This window comes from Sclerotinia sclerotiorum, genomic scaffold, assembly GCF_000146945.2.
Source record: "Sclerotinia sclerotiorum 1980 UF-70 scaffold_15 genomic scaffold, whole genome shotgun sequence".
In the NCBI taxonomy this organism is placed as follows: domain Eukaryota; kingdom Fungi; phylum Ascomycota; class Leotiomycetes; order Helotiales; family Sclerotiniaceae; genus Sclerotinia; species Sclerotinia sclerotiorum.
Genome location: NW_001820821.1, coordinates 101,343 through 120,496, shown reverse-complemented (window position 1 = coordinate 120,496; position 19,154 = coordinate 101,343). Strand labels below are relative to the sequence as shown.

General features: G+C 41.2%; 8 protein-coding genes across 8 annotated transcripts; 4 read left to right on the top strand and 4 right to left on the bottom strand.

Moving 5' to 3' along the window:
• Positions 1-1,438: 1,438 nt before the first annotated feature.
• SS1G_10100 (hypothetical protein) lies at positions 1,439-4,651 on the top strand (the record flags this gene model as incomplete). Its single annotated transcript, XM_001588503.1, has 1 exon — positions 1,439-4,651. The coding sequence occupies one exon, from the start codon at positions 1,439-1,441 to the stop codon at positions 4,649-4,651; it is 3,213 nt and encodes a 1,070-aa protein (XP_001588553.1).
• A 970-nt stretch (positions 4,652-5,621) lies between these two features.
• Positions 5,622-6,697, bottom strand: SS1G_10099 (hypothetical protein; the record flags this gene model as incomplete). Its single annotated transcript, XM_001588502.1, has 3 exons — positions 5,622-6,310; positions 6,569-6,587; positions 6,647-6,697. 3 exons carry the CDS (start codon positions 6,695-6,697, stop codon positions 5,622-5,624), a joined length of 759 nt encoding a protein of 252 aa, XP_001588552.1.
• A 679-nt stretch (positions 6,698-7,376) lies between these two features.
• SS1G_10098 (hypothetical protein) lies at positions 7,377-7,688 on the top strand (the record flags this gene model as incomplete). The annotated part of the gene is made up of 1 exon (XM_001588501.1): positions 7,377-7,688. One exon carries the CDS (start codon positions 7,377-7,379, stop codon positions 7,686-7,688), a length of 312 nt encoding a protein of 103 aa, XP_001588551.1.
• Positions 7,689-10,036: 2,348 nt separating this feature from the next.
• SS1G_10097 (predicted protein) lies at positions 10,037-10,813 on the top strand (the record flags this gene model as incomplete). The annotated part of the gene is made up of 1 exon (XM_001588500.1): positions 10,037-10,813. The coding sequence occupies one exon, from the start codon at positions 10,037-10,039 to the stop codon at positions 10,811-10,813; it is 777 nt and encodes a 258-aa protein (XP_001588550.1).
• Positions 10,814-11,479: 666 nt separating this feature from the next.
• On the bottom strand, positions 11,480-11,893 carry SS1G_10096 (hypothetical protein; the record flags this gene model as incomplete). The annotated part of the gene is made up of 1 exon (XM_001588499.1): positions 11,480-11,893. One exon carries the CDS (start codon positions 11,891-11,893, stop codon positions 11,480-11,482), a length of 414 nt encoding a protein of 137 aa, XP_001588549.1.
• Positions 11,894-13,049: 1,156 nt separating this feature from the next.
• Positions 13,050-13,175, bottom strand: SS1G_10095 (predicted protein; the record flags this gene model as incomplete). The annotated part of the gene is made up of 1 exon (XM_001588498.1): positions 13,050-13,175. One exon carries the CDS (start codon positions 13,173-13,175, stop codon positions 13,050-13,052), a length of 126 nt encoding a protein of 41 aa, XP_001588548.1.
• A 929-nt stretch (positions 13,176-14,104) lies between these two features.
• Positions 14,105-14,462, top strand: SS1G_10094 (predicted protein; the record flags this gene model as incomplete). The annotated part of the gene is made up of 2 exons (XM_001588497.1): positions 14,105-14,196; positions 14,234-14,462. The coding sequence occupies 2 exons, from the start codon at positions 14,105-14,107 to the stop codon at positions 14,460-14,462; spliced, it is 321 nt and encodes a 106-aa protein (XP_001588547.1).
• Positions 14,463-15,348: 886 nt separating this feature from the next.
• Positions 15,349-16,024, bottom strand: SS1G_10093 (predicted protein; the record flags this gene model as incomplete). Its single annotated transcript, XM_001588496.1, has 2 exons — positions 15,349-15,780; positions 15,938-16,024. The coding sequence occupies 2 exons, from the start codon at positions 16,022-16,024 to the stop codon at positions 15,349-15,351; spliced, it is 519 nt and encodes a 172-aa protein (XP_001588546.1).
• Between the last annotated feature and the right edge of the window lie 3,130 nt (positions 16,025-19,154).

Below are 19,154 nucleotides of genomic sequence, written 5' to 3'. Positions count from 1 at the left end.
GATTACTTAGCTGTTACTTGCATTGATTTTATTAGAGTTCTAGAATTTTTAGAAATCTAGAACATGAAGCTTTTCAAAGTTATTATGATAAGTAGGTATCGTGATAGTATGGTGATTTGAAGCTTCGACAGGATAGCAACAACCAACCTCTTGTTGCACAACATGGCCGGTATTGTAAGATTAATAAGATGTAAGTAAGCAAGCCATGTACGGAGTAAGCAAAGCGGTTTATCCGGTAAGGTTGTACTCATTCGTACTCGTTACTCGCCCGTTTCTATCGGGTCGGGCCTTGACTGGTTTGGAGTAACGATAATTAATTAATAGCCTGGTACTCGAATATCTACATAGTAGTACAACCAAGCCTTGGAGTATTGGCAACGGCCTCGATACATATCATATCGAGTATTTGTGTTACAAAGATTGAAGTATAGTGAGTTTGTTGAATACCTACTCACATCAGTCCAAGCAAGAAAACAAAGCTTTATTATTGATGGACATTTGGTCCCTGTAGCAAATCAATAATCCCCCACATTGCTTGATACGGAGTATGGGATGGGATTTTCCAGATGGATAAATGCAAATGAAGTGCGCAATGATCGGAACAAAAATACATACGCTGGTCGATACATCGGTTACACCAATTTTCATTGTCTAGACGACGATGAGGGTAAAATGGAATTAGCTTCCACTTTTTTGATCAATCTTCTTCTCAACCATCTCTAGATAATCAACCCCAAGGTCAAGAGTTCTTCGCGCGTACAATTGCCATGAAGATACTTCCATCCACTTCAATGCGGGCCAGCTTCTAGCGATGGTGCTTTGACTTATTTAGATGGCTTGTTCCGAAAAGCATTCGAACCATGAGATAACACACCACAATGAACCATCGTGAACTTACTACTATTGTTATGTACAGAGCACTCACCGACATTCGAAATCCTTTGCTAAGAACCATCAATTCAGCTCCAAAAGTCAACAAACATGCCACTCATATACCCTGCTCACTGATCCCTACTGCCATTCCAACAATTGATTTGTTCGTTATCGTGTTCCCTCAACTCATTCCCACCTTTCTCTCATTTCTACCTTTCCCCCTACACTACAATATTTACATGGTTACTACGACAACAGACTCCATTCAACCACTTCATTTTCCATTTCATAAACATCTTCCAATGAATTTCAATTAATGTAACTTCAATTTTTGAACACCTGCCTCTTCTATTTGACTTGCATATTAACGACCTAATGATATTGTTGTAAATGCTCCCCTGCTATGCTTCTCGTCGCACTTTGTTACACCATCCCATTTCATCCTCGTACCAATCATCAAGATTAAAACGGGCTGCTGCATGAACCCTTCCGTCAATATTTACTTCCGATCTTCGTTACCAGCGGATACAGTCGAGACGAAACTATTTCAAAAGTCGAGGTCAAAATGTCACAATCAAGTTCCCGTCGACAATCAGATTTTAAGATTCATGAAGATTTCAATTGTACGAACGATATGGTTGAAGATATAGATCCCAAAAAAGTAGGCGGGGAGAGTGCGTCAAGTAAGGAGAAGGATATCGGTGAAGTCATGTCTCAGTCCAAGGATCCACAAAGACATGCAGAAGAGAGAATTGAGATGGAAGAGTCTGAGGTTGAAGGGGATTCTATATTGGATCAAGAGTTGTCCGAATTACAAGAAGACGATTCAATACTCGACGACGCAGGAACGAAACACAACGAACACGATGATTGTGAAGATTGTAAACACGCGAGGGAGGAGAAGCGCAAACGAGCGATAGCGAGGGGATTTCAGATGCGAAAAATTGATGCCGAGATCAAAGCTGCTGCAAAAAAGGTGGTCGAGAGTATTGAAAAGGACGATCCTGAGAGGGGTAGGGCTGCGAACGATCATGACGATTTAATTCTGGGTACACAAAAAGATGGAGGCTACGAATCGGAGGATCACGACGATTCTCTTTTGAGTGCGCAAACAGATGAGAGCTACGAGCGAAATTTATACAATGGGCAACATGGAACAGAATTGACATTGGATACCACAAAGGCTACATTGGAGGATGATGGAGAAACAGAGAACGAAGACAGTGTTCTCCACCACGATCTTTCCAGTACCGATGCCGAAACAGAACGTGGTTATCTAGGAGGTGAAGATATAAAAAGTAGACATAGCAGCTCAAATTATGGGGATGTCGACGATGATGTTTTCAGTAATGGTTCTGAAGAAAGTCGTCGTTTCTCTGTGAATTCTGCAGATGAAGCACCAAACAAAATCAGTGTGAGTAACAGAAGCTCATGGCAATCAAACCGACAGCCTGATTTGAGTAAAGAAGCTCAACAATTGATTGAACTCAATTCACCTATTGTTGGTGAAGAAGCTTCTACAGAGTCTGTCATCTCCCGGATTCCTAGTGGTATCTCTCGTGCATCTGCACCGAAAGCAAGAGATACATCATGTAGTCCTCGAAAAGTTCCACGACATCCTTTTCGCACGCCATCGGATATTCGTGCAATGCAAATATATTCTCCAGCATCTTCACTCTTCTCTACACCTCATTCAGCTAAACGACAACAAAATCCTACCGTTTCTCGTCTCGGTACCCCAGCTGGTTCTCAATACTCAAAGAGTCGTACACCAACTCGCTTCAAGAAGAATAGGGAAGAATCCCCTCTCGTTCTTTTACATGTCACCGTCCTACCACTTCAATGGCAATATTCCAAGGCCATAGTCGCTCCAGAATTACCAGCAAATCTCTATAATATTCGTGAGGCATATTATCTTTTACAAGAAAAGCTTAGTGAGACAATCCTTACACGTGGAATCTTACTTCCTCATCCACAGGATAGTTATGAATGTCTTGAAGAACGATTCCTCGATGCTTTAGAACTTCCCGTCCGTCCTCGGGCCAAAATCCTTCGGTGTGGTCATTATATTGGACCAAATACTACATCCTCGGATGATGATTCTGCAGATGAGAAAGATAGTGGATTTGGTAGTACGGGTCGATTTAAAAACAGGCCGGAGAAAGTTTGGTGCGACATATGTCGTCGAGATGTCAGATATGAGGATGATGATCAAGATGAAGATGGTAAAAAGTTTAACATCAAGATTTTTGCAAGTAATGGATTAATGAGAGCAGGTGCTTGGGCAGCTGCATGGAGGGAAATGGAAAGGGTCGATGTGGAAATTGAACCATTTGTTCAGCCTTGGATGGTTGAGGATATGGAAGATCTTATTGAGAGATTACGAGAAGCAGAGGAGAGGGGTCGGGATGATGATTATGATCAGTATTCTGATGATGATTCATGTGGTGAAAGTCTAGGATCAGAGGCTCAAAGGTTACATGAGCAAGATTTGGCCAAGGTTACTTTACGTCCGAAGAGGGGAGATGTTGAATCCCGAAATGCTCGTGAAGATTGGCTTGCAGCTGCTTCTAAAGCTGCCGAGGAAGAGGCTGATAGAATTGCTCGGGAAGATGAAGCATTACGACAAGAAGAGGAAGCTAGAGTCGAAGAGGAAGAAGTTAGACAGCTTGAAGAGGAAGCCTCACGACTTCATAAAGAGGAGGAAGAAGCCCAAAAGTTCGCCAACCTCGACTCAGAGTCATCGAATGTTAATGAAGACCAAACTGTCGAAGGACTAGAAGCTGAAGCCCAACAACTTCATGAAGAAGATATGGCTGCCATCCAAGCATTGGAAGAAGAAGCTGAACGTATTCATGAAGCAGAAGTCGCCGAACAGAAAGCTTTAGAGGAAGAAGCACAAAGAATTTTTGAGGCAGAATTGGCCGAACAAAAAGAAGTTGAGGAAGAAGCGAGGAGGATTTTGAAGGAAGAGGAGGTAAGGAGGAGAACCAAGGAGGAGGAATCCAAACAAAAAATCGAAGAACAGGAAAAATCGACCGATGAAGCACGAATAAACGATATCTCTAATAAAGCTTCTACCAGGAACAAAGACTTATCCTCCACTCCGATAACTCGGACATCCCCAGGCGATGAATCACTCAGCGAACTTTTGGTCAAAGCTGCAAGGGTGGTGATGCGCGATCGGAAAAACGTACTCATTTTACTCCTCAGTGTAGCAGTTTTGTTCCTGGCGCTTAAACCAAATCAACCAAATGGAATGGCAATGCCAAAATATGCATCAGATATTATTATCCAAAATCATAGGTATGAAGCTGGTCAAAGTGTGGACCAGAGAGGGTATGAACAGATGAGACAAGTTGCTGCTGACGGGACGTTACGAATGAGGGAAATTGAAAGTTCGATGGGATGGAAGGGTCAAGATGTTGTTATTACGAGCTCGATGAAAACTCAGACTCCGGATGTGGTGCAGGCTGAGATTTCGATTGAGAGGCAGAAACAAGTGGTTATGGAGATTGATGCACCTGATGTGGGTCCTGTTGTTGAGAAAATGGAGGAAGCATCTCAAATTGCCACCTTTGAAACGTCAGAAAACGTTGAGGCAGTGGCTGGGACACTTTCAATGTCTGGAGATGACATTGATGTTACCTCGAAGGATATTCCATCATTTGAAACTTCATCGAATCCAAGTCAGAACAATGAAAAATTACCAATGGGAGGAAGCGAATCTCAGTCTAAAAAGTTAGATACGGACTTAAAAACGGATACTCAAATGTGAGGAATTTCGGATATGGTACACTACAGAAAAAAAGCAGGAAACAGAATATAATCACATCACATCACAGCGAGATGAATGAAAGATTCCTATTTATTAAAGGGAATACAGGATATGAAATGTTATGTTAGGGTTGATGAATCTATGCATTGCTGGAGTATGTAGCGAAACTTGGCGATAAATAATATGTTTGATGTAGTTAGTATTTTAGTAGGTAGGTAATGTTAGTTTTTGTTAGATTAGTTGGATAATGGTTAATGGATAATAAATTTTGTTTAGGTGTGATTTTTATGCTTGTCTTTTTTTGGTGGTGATGATGATGATGATGATGATGGATATTTATTAGTGGTGTTTGAACTTGTGAGGTGGGTTGGGATAAGTTGAGTTGAGTTGAGTTGAGATGAGATAAGATGAGTTGAGATGTGATAAAAAGATTCAAGATGGTATTAAGCTTAAATATCAAGAAATTGTCATCGATAATACCTATCTCCCATATTTAAATTTGAATTTGAATTAAATGATACTTTGTAACTGTTACGAAGTAACAGTCAACATGTCCATATGAGCTTGGACCCTGTAGAAAAGCAAGTCGATTCACATACAAAATTGTATGGCAAGTGACTCGTAGAGTCTCCCCACCTTCAGCAAGCACAGACATATGTTCTGATTGAAATCATGTGAGGGATCTAGGGGATCTAGGGGATCTAGAGGATCTAGAGAGTTAAACTCTAGATCCAGTAGATTCAAGAGATCCAAAGGAATACAGTAGAGTATGAAGTTCTATATAAAGGATAGGTTTCCATTTGTAGAGCTTCGTGCTCAAGATCAATCATTTAGTATATTCTACTATTAGTTACGAATTGCATATCATTATTGTCATTACTTAAGTCCCTGCTTGACGCCTAGTTATAAACCACTTCGAGAGCCTAGAGCACTTCCACGTGATCTAGACGGCTACCCTCGTAACACCAACCTATCGACCAGCAACAAACGGCCCCCCAAAACCCACAGTAGCAGTATTCGTAAACCTAAATTCCCTCACCACCCTAATAGTCCCCTCTGCTACATCTCCCTCCTCCTCCTCCTCCTCATTTCCCCGCTCCTCCCGATTCCAATTCCAGCGATTTTGATTTCCTGCTCCCCAACCTGCTTCAATCGTCGTTCTCATGTTACTTTTTTCTTTTTTGGGTACTAGATCCAAATTGTTTAATCCTTCTAGATGTAATACGGACAATGAGTTATTTTCTTTATAATTTCTCTGTTCAGACTTATGCGTGTGCGTTTGCATATCTTCATTCCTCACATCCTCACTTGGCGAGGGACTTTTAGTTCTTGAGCCGAATCTTCCTCGTGTGGGTTTTGGAACCATAATTACTTCATCGTCATCCCATTCCCTTGGTCCTACTTCCTTGATTCGCGAAATGAGGGATTGTCTTTTTCCTCGTGATCTTGATCTGTCGTGATGAGCTTTTAGATCATTTAATTCTAAATCTGTACTATCGTTGAACGATGAGGTGCCTCTATGAGAAGATATTTTAGTAGATTGACTACGGGCTTGTTGACTGTAGCGTTTGATGATGGGTGCGACAATCGGTAGGTTGGTGACGAGGACTGCGAGGAAGGATTCTCGAAGGGACCATTCGCCTGCGGAGGTTGTTGTACCTAGGGCCTAGATGGGATGGTTTAGTTCTTTGGACTTGTTATAGATGTTCAATGTCACGGTAAGGAAAGATGGACAATTGGGAAGAGTGGGAAGAGATGTGAAGAGGATTTGCGAGATGGGAAATGGAAATGGCATCATTACAGTGGAACCGGAACTTACAGTCAAGAGAGAAACACAGCGTAAAATTCCGAAGATGGTAACAAGAAATCCTCCACTATAAAGTACTAGAAGGAAGATTTTCTGAAATGGTAGCATACCCTTTGTGCTAATAATCGTCTGGATTGTGTTAGCCATGGTTTAGATAAATGACTGGAAAGTTGCTCGTCTAGACGTACAGGAAGAGGTATGACCATGATATACATGTGCGTCAATGTATTAATAGACATAATGAAAGCCATTTGAAAATTGGAATTCCCAGGATAACAGAGATCTGTGATCTGGCATTAGAATGGTTTTAGAATCGACTTGGCTTAAATTACTCACTTCCTGGGTCTGGATAAATTTGCCATTGCTTTTTTAAAGGCAGACATTTACAAAGTACTGCCAAAATAGCTGATAGATAGGTAAGTCCCAAAACCACGTATCCTACTGTAATACGTCGCAATGATCTTTTCTCAGCAGCTGAACTACACCTTGGTGTTAGTCAATATTCAAGTCATACATCGAGACTCAATCTTACATCAAACGGGCATAATAGGTAATCCAACAAGCCTTCAATAACCACATCAATGAAACATAGGTTACCCAATCCCAAATGTGAGTTTTGGCTCCATTAACTCGATAAAGCCATTCTAGAGAATTGGGGTCTAGAGTCTGGCGTTCTTCGTCGGTCATTCCACTATTCGAATAACCTAACCAGCGGGCTACGAGGAAATATGATGAGGTTGCTTCAGCTGTGTATACGAACTATCAATGGAAATCAGAACCAGTATCCCAACATTCTTCAAGGGCGACGAACCAGAGCGCAGAACATTAAACCATCATCCAACTTTAGTTCTCTCCATCCTAATTTCCAAAGTCTTGCAAAAATTCGTATTGTGATAAAAATGACGGCTATGGCCCAACATGTCCATGCCTCGACGACGAGTTTTGAATTGCTCATATCATCTGGGCAATCTCAGATCCAATGACCAGGTTTTCGAAAGCCTTCAACTTCGTAACACCAATACATTGAGGGTGGCACTGCCAAATCCTACTATGGACGAAGCATCAGGCAATAATATATGTAACAAAAGAAAATTGTATGGTCAAAAACTAAAAGAGTGTGGAGAGATAACTAAGAACGAGTGGAGAATAGGCTCCAGGGTCGCTGAAGTAAAAGGTAGATTATATGAAGATGTTGAATCCCCATCCTTATTAAAGCAATATTATATGTAGATGATAAACGAAGCATGGTTTTCTTCAATTCCCTTTCTTAAGAATTGCCACCATTTGACATATTGACATGGAAGTTCCTGGTCAATCTGAATATTGCCTAACCTTGTGTCTCCACGGATCGATAGATTTTGCGCAGATCAAGTCTGGGAATGGATCGCATAAACCATTTCTATTCGTTACAGAAAGCCGTAAGCGAATATCGTCTCATTGTTTCCTCTAGAACATTTGGAAATGGGTTTGAAAGAAGATTTGTTAATGTTTTTAGGTATGGCTGGGTGTGTTTTGAATCTATCGCGGCTCGTGCTGTTGAGATATCGCATATCCATGGTATAATTTGTGGAGAGCTGTCATTTGTTCAAGTCCACTTAGATTTTTACATCTACCCATGAAATGGGAATAGCTTCAGATAAAATCATGGGTGCCCCACTTGTCACCGTCCGAAGCCCGAGGCAATTCTCCTTGCGTAGGCTTTAGATGATGATCAGACGGATGATTGGATCCTATTTCAAGCCCTGGATGATTGATTAAGACCAATCAACGAGCGGCAACATATGAAAGTTTGGAGAAATATCTCATAATCATAGAAGAACTAACTTTCACAGTCTAACTTGGGGGTTTATGATTGCAGCTGAACAAAATGAATGACGACGTGAGAGAAAACAAGGGGCGTACCTGGAATCGATTACTCCGTAGTACTCCATTCATTTGTCAATGTGAACCATCCCTTGCCGTCCAACGCATCCAGTAACTGCCCTAGAAAGATACCAATGACAAATATGGTGCATGTCAATTTATGATCATGGATTGTGAAGCCTTAGATAAGTTGATAAGTTGATGGCCTGTCATGATCACCTAACCAAGAACTACTTTCATAGGGCTTATAGAACCCATAATGAGGATACCATCTCAGGGGATCCATCGTTCTTCGCAATACTAGCCCCATTCAGACAGATCCGATAAGCTGGAATCGATGTTGTTGGAACTCCTTTAATTCTGAAGGACGTTCAAGACGAATTGCCCAACGAACCAACCATCAGCTACATTAGTGATTTTGAGGATTTTATATTAAATTGAGTTCATGTGGTTAAAAGCTTGTCAAGTGAGGATCAAAGAAAATCCAAAAGTAGGCTGTTCCGCAACTTTCATGGTTCAAACGGTTGCGCCGAGCCGCTCAAGAACCAACAGACTGGGTTTTCCTTGTTTGTTTGCAATTGATTTCTGTGCCGTGGTGGGTCTTTGAGGTGTTCAGTATCCGTTTGATCCGATCATTATAACTCAAAGTATTGACAGGCACTCGAAACCTCGAATAAAGATTCTCGTCGGGTCTGGTGGTCATTGATGAAACATGTAAAGATTTATCCCGTCTTTAACCATGATATTCCCAGCACATGTTCATCACGTGACCATCACGTGATTTATCACATGACCTCGATCATTAATTTCTGTTGCATATCTGATTTGGTGAAGAACCATTCGGCTGAAACCTCTTGGCTAAACAAACCTTTCATTATGAACACTTACGTCGACATGTCTCAGTCGGGTGAACTACTTACTTGGGTAGTATTCGCTGAACGTATCGGGCCATCATCAACGCGAAGTAAACGGTAGTCGAAACACCTCGTTGCCCGTCGCGCAAGACGCAAAAGAACCATGGGGGTTTGGTTTGGATTAGTTGTCATCCACCATAGAAAGATCAAAACCCCAAACACCAGCATGTTTTTCGCTCGGAACTTTATTCATCAAGTGTGAGGAATGCGCGGTGAGGGGCGAACCTTAACCTTTCTATATACTCGGCGGCAAAGCACAGCGGTGAAGATACAATCAATCTATCTTATGTATACTTCGCCTCAATCATTTATCCATCTTAAACTTCTTTTTTCGTCGATAACTTCTTCATTCTCTATATTCGACGTCACTGAGGTATACTTTACGATTCTTCAAGGTTTTCAAATTTAACCTTGGTTTCATCATAAGGCTGGAAACGCTAGAATCATTAGAAACTCTAGAAACTCTAGAATTTTCTAGCTTTGGCCTTGTGCCCCGTTCCGAAAAGACGTCAGAGAAAAGAGCTTCATGACTCGAGTTTAAACACGAGACTTTTGAGATAATTTTGCGGATGAAACTTTTTGCTTATACAGTTTTCTAAAAAGTTTTTTTTTTCCTGGGTATAATTTTGTTTTGGTGTTTCATTGTTTCCAGTCTTTTTTGAAATCATACTCTGTATCTACTTGGAACGTCCTTCGACTTGCAGGAATAGGAAGTTGCGTATATACGAGGAACGTCACCTAAACCGAATTATATCAACAAAACCAAAAAAAAGAAACAGAAAACAGACAATCAAAGTCAAAATGTCAATCGCCGACCCAGAAACTCAGTCCTCATCCTCACCTCCAGTGTCAGCAACCCCTCCTTTCCAATTTCACCAATTCCCGCTCCTCCCTCTCGAACTCCAGCGTAAAATCTGGCGTGCCCTATTTCCTCCTTCCCGCACCATATCCCTTTCCTACAACATCACCTCCTCGGAAGCTCTCTCTTCGCCACCACCCATAACGCTCAGTATCTGCTCTGAATCACGTGCCGAAACCCTCCTCCTCTACACCCTAATATATAGATGCGAATTTTCCGGATCCCGTGGGAAAACAGGTGGAAATTGTGGTATTCTTCTCAGTAAAGCCATGAGACAACCAATTTGTATTGATCCCTCGATTGATATCGTTGGGTTTTCCGCCGGAGATTTATGTGGAACGGAAAATGTAAAGGCGAGAAGGAGATTCGTAGAGTGGATGCGATTTTTGGACGGGGTTGATAAGAGAATCTTAAGGAGGACGAGGGGAATAGAGTTAATGGGACTAGATTGGGAAAATACAATGTATGTGCATCTCAAGTATCAGGAGGAATTGAGATGTAAGGAGATGGGGGAAGAATATGAGGGTCAAGGGGGAGTGGAGTGTTGGGAGGAGCTGAATTATGGGGCCTTGCTTAGGTTTGCAGGGTTGCGCGAAGTGAGGTGTAGATATAAGCATGTGGAGTATATGGGGAATTTTGAGGAGCAGTTGAGGAAATTCTTGGGATTTCATCGGGAAGTTTGGGGTGGGACCGTCCCTTCTGTTAAGCGTGTGCTGTGAATGGCGTCGGTGTAAGATGGAAGATGGAAGTTGAGGCATGATATAATTTTTGGAGTAAAGCTGGATTTGGAACGGGAGAATCAGGGGTTCTGGTTTATTTTAGTTTTGGTTTGGTTGGGTTTGGTGTGCTTTGTGTTGGTCTTATGGTTGGGGAATTATATATCATATTATTTATTTATTTGATGTAGCGTAATCACTCGATGTACAGATAGATACATGTACTATTACATACTTCTCTCCTGCAGAACTCTAGTAAATATTCATGAGCATTAACTTTATTGGCACGTCCAATCATTAGATTGACTTGTTTGTGTCACTGTCTTTGTATGAATTTTGATGGTGTTTATGTTGCACGAAATGGTCCTGTTTGTGAGTAATGTATGAAGGAAACTTAGGGTCATACGATGGTTACACAGAAAATACTCTGAATGTTGAAAATTAATCATGTTATAAGGTCAAAAGAGGAGATGAGTTAGGTAGCAAAACGTGCATTATCATTATTCATCTGCTTAAGTTCTCGTTATTCATCACCTCCATTATCCGCCTTCACCATTTCCATCTCCATCCAATCCTTCATTGTTCCATTCTCACATCGCCGTTCCATGTGTTGCATTCAGTATAGTCCTTCACCTCCTAACCTCCTCATCTCATCTCATCCCATCCAATTTACAATCCACAAGCACTTGGGTCAAGTTGGACATAGGAAGCATCGATTCTTCCCAAAGCGACTGCTTGACCACCAGTCAAAGTATCCATAGCCCTCTGACCAATGTTGAATCCAGCCGCGGCATGATCAATCGCAAGCACATTGATGCTTCTTCCTGCATAGCTCAATTGATAACAGCTTCCACAGCTGGCACTGTTCCATCCGCCGATAGTGGATGCACCACCAATGTTGGGGAAGTTTGGCAAGGATCCTTGGGTGCTGAAACCCTTTCTGATGAGTCCGTTGCTTCCGTCGGAACAGGAGACAACGTCCAAGGAGCGGGATGCATCATCGTATCCGGTGTCGTAGGAGACGGTGATGGCGAGGGCACTGGTGGCCATGGTGAGGAGGGTGGCGATGGTTGGGAATTGCATTTTGATTGTTGTTGGTTTGGGTTTGGAGTTGGTTTTGGTGGTGGGTTGATTTGTTTGTTTGTTTGAAGTCTGAAGGCTTTGTAGATATCTGATGATGCTGTGAGTGATGATGTTATTCCTTCTCAGCGCACATCAATCCTTATATACATTCTACCCCTCCTTCCAGCCCCATCTCTATCTACATCATTGTCTTTCAATACTCGTGATAGCGGAGTACACCAGCAGCTGCGCCGTCAATTACGAGAAAACATCTAAAAACATCACATCGCATCCAAATCATCTGATGCAATGCGTAGTAAAATGCGGAGAAATAAGCATAAGGTTGAGGCGTCGGAAATCGTGTACGGAGTACGAGATGGTCGATAATGCGCGCGATGCCAAGATACGAAGTACCCGCATTTGCTTGGTAGACACCGCTTTTATTCTCGTATTTACTCCATCGTCTATGAGGGGAGCAGCAGCTTATCGTCGATGAATACTCCGTGCCTGCCGGTGATGATGATAAACTCAAAGTCTCAAACTCATCAAATCAATAGACGTGCTTACATAAAGTATGGTCAAGTCTGATTTGTTGTTACGACGAGTACGAGAATTAAGAAACCAGTACGGGATGTAAGTATACGAGCTTGGTTGTTCAGCAACGTTTGATTCCGTACATCAGATGCATCAAATGCATCAAATGCAGCACCATCTAAATATAGATCTCAAGTACCACTCACTGGTAGAGCAAATGCCGATCTCCTCGTATTCCAATGATCATTCCACACTCCATAGATTCTTTTCTATGCTATGCCAATGCTCACCAAGCTCAATTGCCTTCGATACCCGTCACACAGAACACAATCTATTTCCGCATTTAACGATGCCGAGTAACGACTGTGGGATTATGCTCCGTAAGTTGTGTGAGGAGTGGTGTGTTGTCAGATAAAGTGGTGAAGTGATGGACTGATTAAGTGGATATGTAGTGGCACGAGTGGCTTTAAGCCACTCGTGTTTACTTTTGGTGGCTGGGGCATTATTAGTTAACCGGTTATCTTTCCCTTCCCCGCAATTTTGGTGAGATGGAATGTCGGCGACAACATCAAGAACGTTCACCAACAATCAAGAACAACACTATGGCAATGAAAGAGAACTGCGCTGGACATCTAATTCATATTCAAGCCAATACCTGACCAGCAGTTAGAGATTGATCTTCAATGATCCGGTTGAATCCTCCTTCAAGGCCACATTCGCAAAATTTACTGTGCTCCACGATATCCAATGCTAATTGACGTAGGGTCATTATGCGCACAAAATAGCTTGTATTTTGTATCCATATATAGCTTCCGGTTGAACCTTATATTCTTCTCTCGTCCAAACCTTTCCTTTCCTTTACTCCACCTACTATACACACCTTTTCTCTAACCGGCACGGATTTCAATCATCAACAATAGGCAATCGAACTTCCCCTCTAGTATTGGACTCCGGATTGTCCTTGAAACATTGATGGAATATGCGAGAGTCGGGACAAAGTCTATAGTGGAAGTCCATGTTGCAAGTGGACAATGAGATGAGGAATTAATTCCATGATATCCGCATTGCATTACCTATTCGGTCTCCCAACAATGATTTTCAATTCATCCACCACAATTGATCTCGGTATTATCAAGCAGATCGATTATGGATCTCTCTAGTTCATCTCAATGTGCTCACATTATCTACAAAGAAAAGAAATACCCATCCGCACGACAATGAATAGTGCATACGACCATCATTCGGATCCAACCACACGTTCTGTCTGCATCATATGTACAAAATCCTTTGCTTTCAAGTTTTTTTTTTACGATACTCCAAGGCTCCTTCAGCTTTATAGATAAAATTTTGATTCTATAATTTCGCATGGATCTCTAATATGCAGGAATCGGAGTATATCAACCATGAAAGTGTGCTTGGGATCAACTCTTCTTGGTATCCCTTCCGAACTCTCCAATCTCTGTCGACTGAGTCTCATGTACGACGTCCTAAACAGAGTATGGTGGATGCAGAGATGCGTGTTGATCAAGCCCGAGGAGACATGGCTTGCGGAATAGGAAGACTGTAACTGCCAAAACGAGTGGCTTGCTCGTGGAGTTGAATATCTCTATTGAGCGTTCAGGACATGGACGTTGACTTTCAATATCGTGCTAAATGATTGCCAAGAGGGCGTGGTCTGAAACCACTATTCTCGCTAAGATGTGTGCCCAGCTTCGGGCACCTTTCAGAGCCTTCTTCTTTGGGAAGAGGAAAACAGGAGTCGGAAAGCATAGCAGCGAGATATGCCTTAGGTTGAGTAGGCCATGATCTTAGCTGACTTTCATGAAGGGAATTGAGTCTGGAAAAGCTATCCCACTGCGTCCATAACGATCGAAACATGTCTGAAATGGTTCCTTCACAATCAAATTGCTTATCTACGAGGAAGACAAGCGTCATACTTGCCAAAGTTACATATCCTGTTATTTTCGGTCTTTCTACATTGTCGCATCTTCTCCGTTCTCAATGTTCATTGATGAGTCTCACGATCTTCCCTCCTACCTTGGGCTACAGGTTCTAGAACTGCACATGAGAAGTGCCGCGATTGGAGAAGGCTGTTCCTCACTGAAGGTAACTTTCCAACTATGAAAATCAGAAAGTTCACCAGGGCCCAGGATTTGCTCTCCAGCTGGTCTTATCCTAGAATTGAGTCCAGGATTTCTTGACTCAGGAATAAAATTCATCTCTATCAATTTCCAGTGAAGGTCGTTTTTGAAAGAAGGGGAAAACCGCTAGGGAGTAGCTTCTGTCCCAGAAAATGAGAAAATGAGAAACTCGGTTTGCTACTTCTAATAGTACGATATATTGAAATGGAATATCGAGGCTTTCGGAATCGTCATGAGATTAATGTTTGACCCAATTTTGCCTCTGCTTGATTGAGGTTCGCCGTTATGATTCTAGGTGGTACTCTCAGGTAGGAGGCGATGAGACCTCAGCCGATAATTGAATCTATCTCTTCGAGAAATAAATCCAGGAACGGTACTGGATCCCAGTAATAAAACCTGCATATGCTCATACATGCGTCGAAACTACTTTCTGTACCATGGAATATCTTACCAAGCTCACCCTTTCTTCCAGATCAAGTACGGAACTGATCATAAACTTTCTTTCGTGGCCGTGTTCATCAGCAACTTTATCGACAATAATTTTGCCAGAGACCTTTTTGGCCTTTTAATTAGCTCCATCGACGCTCCTTCGACTACCAGATGACTTTTGCCTCCACAACCATGTTCCCTCCTCATCGCAATTGACGGATGCAACCTTGGAAGCTAGAGGTGCACGTGCTATTCTCATCACAAACAATGACCATAGCATAAGACGGTGCCATCCAACATTCTTTTCCTTCAGGGTAGCTGCTCTACCAATTCCCCATGGGAAGACAACTCAATTTTAACGGGGCGTCCATTTTAGCCGTGCGATGGTGACGCTTCTAAGTACTTTTGCTGGTACTTCAATAAGATAGCTTCCATAGTCCAGCAGATACGGCAGAATCGCCCAATCTTTCCCACTTTTCTGGCTGCCAAAATCACGGATTCAAAACAGATGGAACTTGGGCCTTGAATTATGACTAGGAGCCGGAGTAGTCGACTTCCAATGTATAGACGTTGTGACTGTAAGGTAACAACTCGAAACTTTGAATAGCGCCGCAACAGATTCCAAAGCCTTCTCAGCTGAGCATATTGCAGTAATCTGGTCTTTGGCCAAAAGTTGTACCGGAGATCGAAGCGGATATCCGGGTTGTAGTTCGTGTAATGCTTGACTTTCATGCAGGCTGGGCTCCAGGAGTATCGAGGGCCATATTCCGGAGCGAAGTTGTCGTCGGTACCTTGTAGGCAAGTCTGGAACAATCTGGTGTTCTTTATTTCAATTAATTTATTACCAAGGTTGGAATGAGGCGTGGTTTATATTTCCTGAGTCCAGCGAACGCCGAATAAAAGTATCTTATCTACTTTGATGATCTCGAGGCAAAGATGTTCGTCAACAGAATTTTGGTACGTATTCAAAGGCGTCAGTGCCCTCCCCTTCTGTTTTACGAATATGGGTGCCTACTCGAGGGCTATCTGCAACTTTCTCAAAAACCATTCTTGTTTAGTTCAATCTTCTAGTCCTGTCTTGCCGCTCTTTATGAAAAATATATAAGTATCAAAGTGTGCACAATACAAGCAAGATCTACTTCTTTGATAACAATAGTCAAAAACGAGCTCAGAGATAGAATTAACTCATAACAAGCAATCACAGCTCTGCTAGGCTGCGCAACGGGTACCTGCGGGGTGGATGTTGTTTTAATGGATAATATATAGATAATTTGCTTACAGAATAAATAATTAGAAAATTTGAATAGATAATCTGCAAAACGAATTATTTATAGATTGTAAATAGTAATAAAAATAACATTCAATAAAGCCTTTGAATTGGATAACAGCAACTTATAATTTTATATTGAAAACATCAATCACACCTTACCAATTCTTCCTCTAGGAAATGTAAGAGCAGCCATTCCTTGTTTTAATACCATTCCAAAGAAGAGCAGCGCTACAAGAACCCGAAGGGCTTTTCCCTAATACTACCATCACAACGTCATGGATCCTTTACTTCGCACCAAGTCACCTTCGAAGTCAACAGAACCTCTTAAAATTTACTAATTTTCTGCACTCGCATCACAAGCTACCAGGAAATTCGATTCAAATTATCTATACCACCTTCCCCAATATGACCAGTCAGTCTTATCCACCGAATGTCTCAAATCTTCCCAACATTAGTAAATTGTGGAAGGGAAGTAGTCCTTCAATGTTTCATCGAAATATTTTTTTTGCCTTGGAATCTTCACAAATACAAGTACAAGCAGCTTTACCACCGGTGTACCAATGACTGATACATTAATCAAGGATCTAGAGAATACGTGTAGGATGTCGAAGTTCCGAGTACATGGTTTGGTGAAGCAAGAGGGGTTTTATAATTAATGAAATTTATGGGGATTTTTACTCCTTGGCTGTGCTCTTTTACGAGTCTTTTCAGTGATATATATCTTGCAATTGCAGTGGATATAAAAGTTCCTATGGTTTGTGTCTTGATTGAAGAGCTTAGAGGTGAAGTGCTCTTTGAATACCTTTGATAATAAACTTCCAGGGCGGACGACAAAATAGCAATGGGTTTATGTATGGTGCAGTAGTAGAGTGTTCTTTAGGAGTTTCCATACATGATATATTTTCATGGAGGTATTAAGCTGAGATGAGTTCGAAAATGGAGGATTGATTTTAATGTATGATGAGGATTATGACCTCGGGAAAAATAGATCCAAAATCCCGAAATCTGCATATCTTGTTTCATTTCATTCATCAATGGAAATTCACCCTTCTTTTTCATTCTTGAGAATTTTTTTAACCATACACAATGCACGGTATGTGATGATGAGAACAGCCTGTAGGAAGAGAAGATAATGAGAACTACCGTAATTTAATCCTACCTATCTGCACTTGACTTCGATGCAAAGCAAGCAGTACGTGATTTTATTCTTTTCTGTCCTATTATAAGATACTATATCTAGGTATTGAATATACTATTCAATTCAGCTTTTATATGCTATTCTAAATGGTTATTGACTACATACTTAATATTAAAGTCCGTCTATTATTCTTGATAATTAGTAAGGATATGAAAATCATATAACTGAGAACCATACAACATTTCAAAAAATCGCTGACATAGATTTATGTTCTTTTTTTCTTCTCGAATCAAACCACTTGACTTGGCTTTTGCCCGGTGAGCATTTCTCAGCGACTGACACTAGGAACTTGAGAAAGATACGCAAACGCAGGCAATACTATCTTTCTCTCTGATTTATTGATATCAAAAACTCGGTATGAGGACTTACTACTCAGGCACGCTTCTTGAATATCCATCATACACTTTGATACTAGAATCCAACGCCATGAATTATGAAGTTGTTTCACTACGCTTCTAGCTGTCCATTCATCTATCCATCTCTCCAACCTAACCGCACACATTCAATCTTGTCCCAACCAAGACAGATAGATCGTCACAACTTGCCCTCCTATTTCATGTCCAAAATAACAACAAAGATTATTTTATCTTACGCATGTCACCGAATTCCCAAACTCAAGGGAATATAACGACGATACTCGCACAACTCCTCTCTCTCATGATTTCCAAGAATTAGAAACTTTATATCCACATTTATATCTCTGGAATTCCAATATCGATACCGATAAGTGGCTTCTTAATGGCCTATACAACGGAGGAATTCCAATAAATGCAGAGTAGTCTCTGCGAATCTTCTGATACATGGTGATGTGGTAAATTTGGTTGATCTAGTGTATAAATTGGAGTGAATGATTTGAAGGAGATTTTCTTTATTTAGAAGGCTCCATTTCTTTAGAGTATATTTCCGCCGAAAAGCTCTTTAAAAACCGCGGAGGGAAGATATGATATACAAATTTTCAATCACTCCTTCTTGAGTATGGAAGGAGGAAGGAGTACAAAGAGACTAACAATACCTCTAACAGTACCTCCTATATAAATCTATAAGAGGCTCAACACTAAACATTACAGCCTCAATACACAACAACTTTCCAGGAAATAACCATGTAGCTGCGGCTTTTTCATGCTGAACTACCGGTATATCCTCACCGGTATCTTCTCAATAGACGGTACTACACCGCTAAGGCCGGCCGCCTTTTCGTCTCCTCTGATATCTGACATCTATTATGCATGTAATAATCCCTCCATTTCAATAACTAATCAATAATCAAATCACTAGAAATATAAAACGGATCTCAAGAGCCCTAACTCAAACCACGCCATGAAATATGAAAGCAAATAGAAAATACTGACCATGAAAAGTTGACTTGACTTGATCCCAATAAAGAACTTTATGGGAACCTCCGCTACAGTATACTTACTGTGCTTCATTTATAGCACAATAACAGCTTTAGAAATCTACACTCTTCTTGATTATATAACCCTTGGAGCACCACAAAAAAATATCACGCATACATAGAATATATTGAAAGGGTTTTCCTACCAAGGTGTATATATTCTCTGAATCCTTTAATCTGCATAAATACACGCCGCCAATTAAACTCTCTCACCGAATCGATGTTTAAATCAAAACCACGCATACTTTGTAAGTTGGCTACCGTATTAAGTATGAGAGCATATCCCATATGATCATTAATCTTAAAAGTAAACAATG